The sequence below is a fragment of the Ptychodera flava genome, chromosome 7, assembly GCF_041260155.1.
Source record: "Ptychodera flava strain L36383 chromosome 7, AS_Pfla_20210202, whole genome shotgun sequence".
Classification (NCBI taxonomy): Eukaryota; Metazoa; Hemichordata; class Enteropneusta; family Ptychoderidae; genus Ptychodera; species Ptychodera flava.
Genome location: NC_091934.1, coordinates 34,674,824 through 34,688,178, shown reverse-complemented (window position 1 = coordinate 34,688,178; position 13,355 = coordinate 34,674,824). Strand labels below are relative to the sequence as shown.

Sequence of the window (13,355 nt, the reverse complement as noted above, 5' to 3'; positions counted from 1 at the left end):
ACTCAAGGTTTACCCAATGATATGTATTGAATTCAAAATAGTGGCTTTGACAGTGTTTAATCTGATAGGAAAATTAAGATTTGACATTTTTATAAAATGACGTTTGGTACTTCATTAGCAGACCACAAATGCATCCGTGCAAGCAGTATACTACAGAACTAGAAAAGAGTCGTAAAACCATTGAGCACTATCCGAGGAGTTTTATATGAGCTATGTCATCGTGTTCTGACGTTTCACGTTGTCATACCGCATTGTGGTATATTATGCCACTTCGTATCACGTCTAGTCATGGTTAAGCTATCGCAGGACTTTACTGTGAAAAAACTTTGATGCAATCATTCCCACGATCACACACTGCTACTTTGAAGTCATCGGTCACACAAACACCAGTCGGGTTGTTCAAGCTGTCGTGAGTATCATCAATACGGCAAACAAATTCCCCTTGTCGGCCGTATTTTAAAATTTTGTTATTGCTGTTATCTGTGACATACACGTAGCCATGTTTGTCCACGGCGAGTCCGGTTGGACTGTACAGCTGATCACGTCCAAATGCAGAGAGGAATCGGCCATCATTATCAAACACTTGTATTCTACGGTTATCGCAATCAGAAACATAAACATTTCCACCATGATGAACAAAGACATACCTTGGGTGTCGAAATTGGCCCTCGTGACAACCAAGGCTACCGAATGAGCGAATATAACTGCCGTCTTGATTGTAGATCAGGACACGGTGTTCCTCATTATCAACAACATACACCCTCCCATTAATAGGATTGACGGAGACACCAATGGGTTTTATATGTTTGCCATTTCCTGAACATCTTATCAGCTTGCCATTCTCATCACAGACAATAACGTGCTTATTTCCAAAGTCGGTGATATTGAGGTGACCGTTCTCTGACAGGGCCACATCATAGGGGCGAAAATCACCCAGTTTTGGAAACGTGATTGTCTTACGATATTGCCCCTCTACTGTGTAAGACTGCAATCGTCCATTATTATTTCACAGAGCAACAAATGCCCATTGCTCATAACCTTTATTCCCTGTAAACCAATAAATGGGCCAGTGCCTGAACCTCGCCCTTTAAACTTACATACCAACCTTTTCGTTCGTAATGGTGTACTTGGTGATACCACTTCTGGCTTTTTACTCACTGATGCTTTTTGACATATCTCTGCGAAATTCATGCATTTCGACAATCCTTTGGTTTTATCATTTTCCTTGACTTTCGTTTTCTGTCCATTTTTATCGGTTCCCTGCTCTCCGAATTCGGGTTCCAATTCAGCCGAGATGGACTGGGTCACCACCTCCGTTGGGGTCGCCGTGATGGGGTCGTCTTCATCACTATCCGTTTTCGTCTTGATGTTGTCCGTTTTTTTAGTCTCTTTTCGAAGCAAATTATTTCACCAAGCCTCCAATCTTTACAAACATCGTCACATCGTACAAATTCCATGTAGTCGTCTTCCGTCGGCGATACTCGTGTCTTTAGTTTAAGCAATTCTCCCGCCTGGTCCTCGACTCCCTTCTTTGCTGACGTCACTTGTGGCGCGTTCCCATACCGCAACAATGTCTCTACGTATTCACAGGTACATTTTAGATCATTCTCAGCGATGTCCAGTTCTTTCAATTGCGCTGTGAGGTTGAATTTCCGCTTTTCGTATTCTGCTTTCAGTTCTGCCTGAAGTTTGTTTCCGTTTTCTTGTATCAGACGTGTGTGTTCTTCGACCTTCTGACGGATTTGCTGGCTAACCTCATCCGTCTCTTTGCGAAAACAGCTGTCCAATGAGTCCAGCACATGTTGTACTGCAACTTTGCTCTGAACGGTTTCAGTCTCTTTCTCTTTCATTTTGTCGATTATGGCTGATAAATCCTCCATGAAACTTCCCGCGGCCTCTTGAACACATCTGTAGCGATGTTCTGGTTTCGCATGGTCTAACGCAGTACACTTCAGACAGATTGCTTCTTTACATGTATCGCAGAAGAACTCAATCTGGTATTCTCTATGAGCGGAGCAGTAGACTGGTGGTTGAATGGAGGTGAGGTCACTGCACCGTGCGACATTGTAGTCGTCGAGCGACATGAGACGATGTGCTTTCATCAGAGGAAATTTTGTGTGGGCGGACGCACATAACTGACAAATATCAAAAGCGCATTCAATACAGCGTGTCGTCGCACCTTCTTGTTCACATGCTTGACAGTTTCTCGACCCGTCCTCGCTTTCTCGTTTGGCGAAGAGATCAACTAAGTCATTGAGGAAACCATTGGACGAAATTGAAGAGACGCCATTCGGGAGCTCGTGTGACCGACGGCATACTGGGCATGTGATACTGCCGTCGCTTGTCTTCGCTAGCTTATTCGTGCACGGCTCACAGAAACTGTGTAAACATGGCAGGATTTTTGCATTTCTGTATCGCTCTGAACAAATTCCACATAGGAGAAAATTTCTGTCGATTTCTGCCAGAAGGTTTGAATCTCTAGCCGCCATTTTGTCTACCTAACGGTACTGAGCAGAATACGATAATTTTCTCCGAAATTAAAGCATTTGGGGGAGGGGTAGCGAAGTATGAGGGATTACTTAAAGACGAAATTGCCAAAAAATTGTGCTTATTTTAGAGACATTATTTACATCAAAATCGGCGAAAAAGAGTTTGTATGCCGTGCGAAGTCCGAAGAAATAGTTTATCAAGTATTGACAAAGGGAAACAAGCAACTCAGCATCCTGGCCACCCCTCCCGGCATAGAATGTTCCATACTTGATCACGTGTACATTCATTGTTGGAAAAAGTGTTGACGTGGACTACATTAACGAAACACGCGAAACCTGGCTGTATCATCTGCGGTAATACAGAGTGAAGGTTAACGTTGGTAGAGAGTTCGATTACCTGTCCCCGGGGCGCATAACCTGAAATGATACGATGCTTCTGTGTCTTGCCCTAAGCCTTCAGTCTTCATGCATGCACGTACGCATTACGCACTACGCGGGAGAAGCACTCAGCCCAATTTGGATAAAGGTGTATCGAGGACTTTTTGAACTACAAGTCCCCAGAGTCTAGAATTCTCAGACTCCTTTAACGTTGCGGGGGCGGGGTGCCAAAATTGTACATGTTTGGCTAAATCAATCTTCGCTATGTCCATAAAATGATAGGCCTATTTGGGGTAAAAAGCTGTCCTAGCAATGACATCATGGTTCAAAGGCCCACATTTCATCGACATTTCAATAGTTAAAAGTCTGGGAGAGGCAAATTAAAAAGTGGGATTAAAAGCAACGGTGCGTGTGCGTCTACCTGTCCTATGACAGTAGCCTTGGACTCATTACAATTAGCTGGCGTACAAACCTTGTGTGCGAACTGAGGGTGAACGGGACAAATACAGCACAGCGTTCAGTACAGTGCAATCGTTTATCATACCGTTGATATTCATTAATAGCAATTATGCTAATCCCTAATCCTGAAGTCAAAGGTCAAAAGTCATGTTACATGGTCATTGCACATGACAAACATCGCATAGCACAGCACAGCACAGACAGTGTTCCCTTATCATGAAATAGCTAACACCTTAATGCTATTATTTTCAATTATAATTTATTTTTGCTTGTTAAACATGTTAAGTTGATGATATTAAGCTTTCGATCTAACGATAAATTTCTCTAAAATTTATCAAACAGGAGTATTAGGCATTCTAGCGTTACTTGAAGGATATTTGCGGTGCGGTTAGTAAAACGGAGTGTTCTGACTAGTGGTTTCAGTATAATGACAATCTTCATATTGATTACAAAATTACAGTTTTGAAAAAGTAAGATTGTTGTTTTTGCACTCACTATCAAAGATTTTGGGTCTACTCATATGCTCTCATAAAAAAATTACATTTCGATGCATACTGAGGAGCCTCTTCTTATAAACTGTGATAGTCTTCCTTACAATTCGACAGCGCATTTTTTACCACGGGAATGTCTTTCACAACACCCGAGAGTCCTAGATGATTATCACAAACGAAGAAAATTATCTTTTATAAAGTGCATCTCCATCACTTGCATTTACTTCGGCTCGATTCTTCAATGCAGGTCACACTATCTCTTGGTCCCTGCTGTGGACACGATGTCACACAAGTCTTGATAGTATTCCCTTGAATTACAAACTCCACGACAGCTCTGGACCACATGCCTAAGCCACACAATGTTCCTTCACAATTTGAGAGAAGTGATATGGTGGAGAATCTGCAGGAATCGAGACTGCTGGTGGAACATAAGCCTTTCCCCCTTGTCAAGAGAGTTGTCTACAGAAAAACCCAATGTTTTCCCGAACAATACTTTAAAGGACAAAACTTTTATATCAGAGTAGCCATAACCCTGAATCTGCTATCCGATTCAAGATCAAGGGAGCAAGTATTTTACTGAAAATACAATATTTCTTGGATTCTTGATCGAGAGGCTTCTTCATTTGAAATTGCCAGGTGTTAATTCATTTGACTATAATTAATTACATTTAAAATGCTCAACAAATATAAAAAGTTGTGGTGTGAAGAATAATACATTATTTAGAAAGAGTAGAGAAATGGGAACCATTTCTTACAAAACAAACTAAAGTTGTAAAGAGTTTAGTCAAAGTGCTGTTGAGTCGTTTTGGAATTTGCGACGAAGCATGCAGTAGAGTCGGATACAAAGAAAGCAATAATGTGTAAAGTACAAAATTATGTAGAATAATGTAAATCGCGGAATTTAAGAACACTACGTTGGTGCTTTTAGAGTTCCAGTTTGGTCGGTGAAACCCGAATCACTTATACTCGGATCCGGAAGGACTGTGTTGATCTGATTTTCAGAGATTTAGAAGTTCTCTTTCCCTTTCTGTTCAAACTGACAAAAATAATTCCAGGTAGACGTTTTGCAGCATTTTACTAAAGTGTTTCGCACTACATTTCAGAAGTTGTGTCATTCCGTTTTCTTCTCTTTTCAATGTTGCCTCTCGTGACTACTTCGAAAATGAACTCAGCAAATTCAATTACTGTGATGACGGACAGACCGATCCACAAACCAAGTGCGCCCCCTATGTCAGCCAAGAGTTGACTAGCCTGCAAGGAAAATTTAGTGATCAGACCACAAACACACATTGTCAAAATAACTTCATAAACAATAAGCAATAGGAGTTCGTTTTCTCTTCGCATTGGAAACAAGAATCATAATTTCAAACTTGAAATTGTCTGATACGTTATTATGATTTACACGGTCATTTACAACATACAATCAGCTGGGCTGTACTTGGACTGGCCACAAGAAAGTATGTCCAATTAATGTAGCCAACGGGGGCACGTCTCCAGGACCATGCCTGTGTTATGAGTGTTAGAGGAATCGCCTTGGCTTACCGAGACCATAACACAAAACCATAGTATATGCAGGTGTCTTTGTCCATTTTCCTTACAGACGCATTTTTAACGACAAGATTTAACCTACAATGTAGCGATTATTCGCCATGCTGTCTGCTATAATTTCATTTGATGAGAAAATGTATCCATCCTTACTAAGTTATTGTATTGATAATATGCCTTAAGGTAGTTCACGCTTCGAAAAAGAAAGACTTAAACGATTGTTCAAACTTTCCTCAAGCACATTTCAGCCAGTCACTTTCAAAATTAAGAATATAATTCGGGGGTCCCGTGAAAATTTTAGAGAAACAAATTACCCGATATTTACCGATGTTTAAAATTCAAAATGGCTACCATCTCAGTGTTGTCTCTAGGGGGAAAATAAAAGTTCAAATTTTCACTAAACCAAGGCGTTCGAAACTATTTAATACATAACCTTCAAAATGAGTGGCAGGCCGGGAAAATATTGTGAACGTTTGAGAGGCCGAATATCTGTCCCTGAGGCGCGCTCTACCTTAAGGAAATGTCCCTCTCCCCTTGAAGAATTTTGATGCATTAAGCACTGACAGTAAAATTTTGCGTGCAAAGCGCAACCGAGTCGCATACTTTCTCTATTTGATAATAAACTTACTGGGTAATCTTCAACTTCCGACATTCGCTCAAGATTCAGTGATTCGTAGTATATCTTCAAACGTGCCAGGTTGTTCCTGAAATAAGAAAGTGATAATTTAAACCTGAAAAGGATGTTTGTATATCCTCTGGCCTTGCCAATCAGGTGTGGCATATAAAACTGTAGTTATCAGGTAAATTGTAAGTTTATTATGGTCAGCAAATATACAGCCTTTTCTTCTGTCAACTATCTTACATACAAAATAATAGTTTTCACATATTTTAAATGTTTTCTTCTGTTAAACAAGGTTAAATTTTATTTTCCATATTTGAATTTTGCATGAAGAATTTTATGGAATCATCGCACAGGCTGTAATAAGTTTTATACAGATTTATACATATGTCAGAGGAGAGTCTTTATCATTATTATTTGCAGAGAGCGAAACATGAAAATAGATATTAAAATCAGGCAATGACGAGACTCTGTAACCGACTGTCAGTGGCCATATTGGCTTCCTCCTTCGATAAGCATGCTGGGAGAAATGCCTGGATGATTACGCAAAATAAAGTTTTGGATTTTTGTGCATGGAGTGTGGGTACGATCTAGGAAGTCTGTGAACAATTTCGATATAAATATACCTGCCAGTAAGAGACTCCAATATAGCATAATATATCATTCAAAACCCGAGTGTCTGTATGTATTTGTGTGTCTGTTTGTGTAACTTTCTTTCACCACCTGAAGGTTGTTGTGATTATCTCGTTTTGGAAAAAGTATATTGTTATTCTTGTTATTCGAATGACATACCATTAGTGTTTGAAACATTGGAATCAATAAATCGGAACGTTTTACCTTTCGCGTACATATTTAATTGCACTGGTGCAAAAACTGACTTTCAAAAAAGCCACGCAGATGTTATTTTTCCTCACTGTGCTGTATCAGCATCCCTGGAACTTGCTGGGGCAGAGCATTACGCTATTTTAATTTAGTTTGCAGCTTGATATTGAAAAATTAAAACTTTCCCAAAACTTTCGTGAAGGAAACTTTCAACCATTCTCTTCAACCACCACAATAAAAAGGGGATGTCACTGTGCAAATTTTGGTACTTTAGAAGCAAAATACCTTACATTTACTGATAATTCAAATTTAAAAAGGCCGCCATGCGTGCTTACCTCTACGAGGTAAGTTAAACTTTCTAATTATACACGAGCTTCAAAAAGTCAAAAACGAGTTGTAGTGTTTAGAAAAGTATCGTAAAAATTCCGAATATCAGTTCCCAACGCATATTGTACCGTAAGACAATGAATTTTTACCTTTTTTACCCTTTCACTTGACACGGAAGGGAATAAGTACCCAAGGAACTTGATAAGTTCACAGAAATACTACCCCTGAAACATACCGGGACAGGAAATCCTAACCTTAAACAAGCTTCTGCATAAAAATGCAGTAGAAGGAACCAATACATTACCATCAACCATAGGTCAGGTTATTTCAGTAACAACATGTATGCCCAGCACAAATACACAGATGAAGAAATTATTATAATACTTATGAATTTCTTAATCGACAACATATTTGTTAAGTTTGGTGGTATGGCATTTCAATCTATCGCATACCAATGGGTTCAAATTGTGCACCCCTTCTTGCTGACTTATTTCTGTATTCATATGAAGCAGAGTTCCTACAATCTCTCTACAAAGCAGGGTCTAAAAAACTTGCAAGGCGTTTTAACAACACGCACAGATATATTGATGATCTGATTAGTCTAGACAATCCAGACATATCAAATTACTTACATCATATTTATCCTGATGAGTTGGAAATCAAAGAAACAACCGAGGGTAAGAACTCTGCTTCATATCTTGATCTGTTCCTACAAGTAGGTACTAATGGACTACACACTAAGCTGTATGACAAAAGGGATGATTTCGATTTTGAACTCGTAAATTATCCCCACTTGTCAAGTAATATTCCATCTGCACCTGCTTATGGTATGTACGTGTCTCAACTTCTCAGATATTGTAGGGCTTGTGATTCCTACGCTGATTTTCAACTGAGACACAGCTCATTGGCATCAAAACTAGTGAGACAGGGATACACATCAAAAAGACTCGTTAGGACTTTCAAAAAGTTCTACGGTCGATATGACGACATTGTGGCCAAATATGACACCTCGGTCACTCAAATGATTAGCGACAGCATTCCCGGCTTTGACTTATTACAGTGATTCATATCCTGTATCATTTCATACAATATTTAGACAATTTTTGGACCAATCCTGACGGGTGTAGCATGCTAGCAGGGTACGCTTACCCATTCACTGACTATTGAGGATGGTCGTCTGACTTAACTATGTAAATCACAAATGTCCCATGGACCTGGTAATGTATTACCTTGAATGGAAATGCAATGTCATATCGCGAAGGCAGAGAAATTATTAATCCTTCATAGGGTGAAAACTACTATCTTAGAAAATCGTATTAGTTGTATATGAACATTTCGAATTTTGTCATATCGATGATCTTAATTGTGCTTTTTTGGCTTTTCCCCGAGCCATTGCAAAATTAACTCCTAACCCTGACTTTTCTTACAAAATATGGTGCTAGTAATTTTTATTTGCAAATTTAATGCACTAACTAAAAATCACACAGTTCACACATTTGCAAGAATACCCAATCTGTAACTTTGCAACCAGATATTGGTCTTCTATATCAAGATTTATATCGCTAAGGGAAACCAGTATCCGTTTGTCCGTCCATTCGTCAATCCATCCATCCAGCCACCATACTTCCATCCATACATACATCCGAAATCCGTATTTCCATCCATCCTTCCATTGATTCGTCCATTCATCCATCAATCCAATCAAAAAACAATTATACCTACATATACCCTCATACATACATACATACATACATACATGCATGCATGCATGCGCATACATACATATACATACATACATACATACATACATACATACATACATACATACATACATACATACATAGATACATACATAGATACATACATAGATACATACATAGATACATACATACATACATACATACATACATACATACATACATACATACATACATACATATCATACATACATACATACATACATACATACATACATACATACATACATACAGTGATTTACAATTAGCTGCCATCACCTTAAGTTTGTCCGTCCGTTCGTCAATCCATCCATCCAGCCACCATACTTCCATCCATACATACATCCGAAATCCGTATTTCCATCCATCCTTCCATTGATTCGTCCATTCATCCATCAATCCAATCAAAAACCAATTATACCTACATATACCCTCATACATACATACATACATACATACATACATACATACATACATACACACATACATACATACATACATACATACATACATACATACATACAGTGATTTACAATTAGCTGCCATCACCTTAAGTAATATTATCACATAAAGTAGCTGTATTACCTTATTGTATCATCTGACGTCATAATGGATCTTATCTTGGGATTTACTGCCAATAAACTACTCATCAAACGTGGCTGGTCATGTAAAAACAAAATTGTAAAGATGTTTGTTTAGAGACAGGTGATCACATCTTTGGCCTAAACACGATTGGAACTAATTTGGGATAATTGGATGGTGAAGTATTGTCGATTTAATCTACAAATGTTATCTCATCTGCTTTTCTTTTTATATTACACACTTGTTTTTAAGAGTGATTTGCGATATTGCAACATTCAGCTATATGGCACCTAACACTTTTGAGAAATTTGCAAAATTTTAAAATCTAATTATCTCAGATTAGTTTAAATCGTGATGCTTATGCTATTTTCATCGCGCTTTGCAAAGCGTCATGATCCATTCAATCATCAAAATTTAGACTTACAGTGTAAGTTCTTGATGGCCATGAAGCGAGGGACATCATCTTCGTATACTGGGTAATACTGGAAACAAATTAGTTCGAACGTTCGTTTACATATGTCAAGTATGTTCCACATAGTCATTTGCAAAGCTCCTATAACACATGACCATACACTGAAGTTCATATTCCATTCAAAAGGTACATTTTGCATTGCCGCCAAACGATTGCTAAACATGAATCCCTTATTGTCATCTACTAAATTAAATAAGTGTTTTCTGGGAGGAACGCCATTCATTTAATGAAATCAGAGTTTATTTGTCACTGCAATCGCCGACATACCTGAATGTAGTTGTGCTACGTGAGTGAGGATACAAAGTCCAGTGCTTAGCGAAGCATAAAATAATTTAATGCTAATATGATTAAGCGAATGTATAATAATTAAGCAATAATATACCCCTCCCAGCCCAGAATGGACGAAAGCAAACTTTGCATGATATAATGTACGAGGCGAAGACGAGAACATTATGATGAGCAAAGTTTGCTTGAGTCCATTATGGGCCGGGAGTGGCTACATTATTGCTTAAGGATCTCAATTATTCGTTTTATCATATCAGCATCCAAGTCACCAGTAAATTTGTAGATGTTAAAAACATCTGGTGTCACAAATGCCGGACAGTCGGGGACATTATCAGTAATATTCTGAGGGTATGATCACACAAAATTCACTGGTATAGACAAAGCCATAGGTAATAAAGGATTTATCATATTCCATGATCAAAGGGAAGTAATAACCAATAACTCTAAACACGGAAATATTAATGTGCATAAGCACTAATCGTGAAACTGTTAGTCCACTCAGTCTCAATATCATATACCATAAATAAGAATTCTTAAATTGGGGTACTATCGATGTTTTGTCTCCTTTAAAGGAAGCGGGTCATCGGAAGTGCTCGTATGCCACTTTTGTTTACAAACAATGTATTTCATGCATGATATCTATATGCATCAATTCAACATAGTTGCAACATTTAAATTTTAGGATATTCATTGCTAACAAACATGCTTTAACTTTCACCAATCGTCAATGTACCCTAGAGACAGTGTTTACATTGGCCGTAGGGGTTCATGGCAAGCTTTGAGCAGAGTTCCGACGACCACCCCCCTTTAATAGCATCAAGCCGAATCGTGAAGGAAATTGGCGGCAATTTTGTTCACACTGATGTTATGTAGGTCATTTCCCCCACACTCATCATGACCTGAGTTCAATTAGTCTAGAACATTCTCAAGGTCACTGCCCTTGATGACCTCACAACCTTGAATTCAATTAGTCATGTTTGGAATGTTCTGGAAAGTTGATTAGTTGTGTAAGGGAGATAATTTTAGAACAGTAATTAGCATGTCAATAAAAGTTCTAGATTGTTCTTATATGCCTTTATAAAAGGGACGTGCACAGCTTCCAGTCAGACTTTTGGGATCGTGTCTCTTGTGTGTTACTAAACTCCAGCAGTAGTCATTCTCAAGACTTTTCAAGACCTTCACTGCCAACGCTGGATTTATACTGTGGACTTTGTGTAGCTTCAAGCCTGCAAGCCAAAGGACTGTTCATTCATCCAACTGACTGTCACAACTCTGAGACTGGAGCTTTGCCGTCCCAGCTGAGATAAGTAGTCTGTACACTTTTAAAGCTTGTACTCTATCCCTGACTTAGCAATTAGTTTTATTTTCGTAATAAATTTTGTTTAAACGTTAACTGCTGAGTTCACCCTTTTGTTCGTTTTCTCTGCACGTAACAAAATTGGGGGCTCGTCCGGGAGACGAATATTTTGAGCCGTTTGACAACATTTTGACAGCCTTTTCAAAACTACTGTACACTGTGAACTCAGCGAAATTTAATCATGGCGGAATTTAAGCCAGACGAATTTATGGATGACCTTGATCAGGACACATTTAATTCCCTCAGAAAAGACACCTCATAACACTGGCCAATTTCCTTAAAGTAGATGTCAAAAGATCTATGCGCAAGCGGGAAATACAGTACCACATTGCAAAACATTTAGTTAATTCTGGCCATTTTGAAGAGTCTGCCTTAAAAGATTATGAGCCTGAGTCTTCCTTCGAACTCAAAAAATTAGAATTAGAAATTCAGGCAGATTTGGAGCTTAAAAAATTGGCATTAGAAAAAGAAAAAATACAAATGCAATTACAAATGAAAGAAAAAGAATTGCAAATGGAAGAAAGACAGAAAGAAAAAGAAAGGCAGGAAAGATTAGAAATGGAAGAAAGACAGAAAGAGAGGGAATTGGAAATGAAAGAAAAGAATTGCAAATGGAAGAAAGACAAAGGGAGAAAGAAAGAGAGGAAAAAGAAAAGGAAAGAGAATTAGCTGAACACCGACTGCAGTTAGAAATGAGACGTTTAGAGCTTAGAAAGTCAGGAAAATTCTTCCCTTCAGACAGTTTTGACATCACTAAGCATTTCAGGTTAGTTCCCCCTTTCCAAGAAAAGGATGTTGATAAATATTTCCTTCATTTTGAGAAAATTGCTCAGAGTCTGGATTGGCCTAAGGAGTCCTGGTCTATGCTTTTGCAGAGTGCTTTGGTGGGTAAAGCCAGAGAAATTTACATTCAATTGTCAGTAGAGCAGGCTTCAGATTATGATTCTGTGAAGGAATTAATTCTCAAGGGCTATGAGTTGGTGCCTGAAGCTTACCGTCAGAAATTTAGGGATTGTGAGAAGGCGAAAGATCAAACTTATGTTGAATTTGCTCGAACAAAAGAACAACTGTTTGATCGTTGGTGTTCTTCTGAAAAGGTCAGTCAGAATTATGACAAATTACGACAGCTCGTTTTGATTGAGGAATTTAAGAGGTGCATTCGGAGTGACATCAAGACGTTTATCAATGAACAAAAGGCAGATACATTAGAGGTTGCTGCACGTTTGGCCGATGATTATTCATTGACCCACAAATCTTCATTTCTCAGCAAACCATCCAGTCCTTTTCCTACAGAAACAATGCAGGTAAATTTAACTCCTCCTTTTCATCCAAGAATTTTTCAAAGGAGAGTAGAAAATCAAATGACAACAGTTCACAGAGTTCAAGTAACACTCCCACATCATCAGATCCCAAGTCTCAATCTCCTTCTGAAAAACAGTTTGGTACACTTTCTTGTAATTATTGCAAGAAAGACGGCCATTTAATGTCAGAGTGTTTCAAATTGAAAAGAAAACGTGAAGGTCAAAGTGGTCAAAGTGGATCTAAGCCCACCGGCTTTATTTCTTCATCAACTCAATTAGAGTCTAATAATGTGTGCAACACATTTTCTGAGGTTAAACCCCTCTTATCCCCAATTAATGAGGTCAAGGTCAATTCTTCTCAAGATAGCATTATGGGTATTTTCGAACCATTTATTCATGATGGTTTTATATCACTTTCTAGTGATTTCTCTTCCGCTACCCCTGTCAAAATTTTAAGAGATACCGGGGCTTCCCAGTCTCTTTTGTTGGCAG

At 38.5% G+C, this 13,355-nt stretch overlaps 2 protein-coding genes across 2 annotated transcripts in view; both read right to left on the bottom strand.

Moving 5' to 3' along the window:
- Positions 1–1,304: 1,304 nt before the first annotated feature.
- On the bottom strand, positions 1,305–2,489 carry LOC139136459 (E3 ubiquitin-protein ligase TRIM56-like). Its single transcript, XM_070704184.1, has one exon. It carries the CDS (start codon positions 2,487–2,489, stop codon positions 1,305–1,307), a length of 1,185 nt encoding a protein of 394 aa, XP_070560285.1.
- Positions 2,490–4,525: 2,036 nt separating this feature from the next.
- The window catches only part of LOC139137389 (G-protein coupled receptor GRL101-like), a 38,074-nt gene continuing 29,244 nt past the window's right edge, over positions 4,526–13,355 (bottom strand). The window contains exons 22-25 of the mRNA XM_070705445.1: positions 9,873–9,930; positions 9,452–9,525; positions 5,991–6,066; positions 4,526–5,068 (exon numbers count right to left, since the gene is read on the bottom strand). The gene's annotated coding sequence lies outside the window, so the exon portion shown is untranslated. The remainder of the gene's footprint in view (positions 5,069–5,990; positions 6,067–9,451; positions 9,526–9,872; positions 9,931–13,355) is intronic.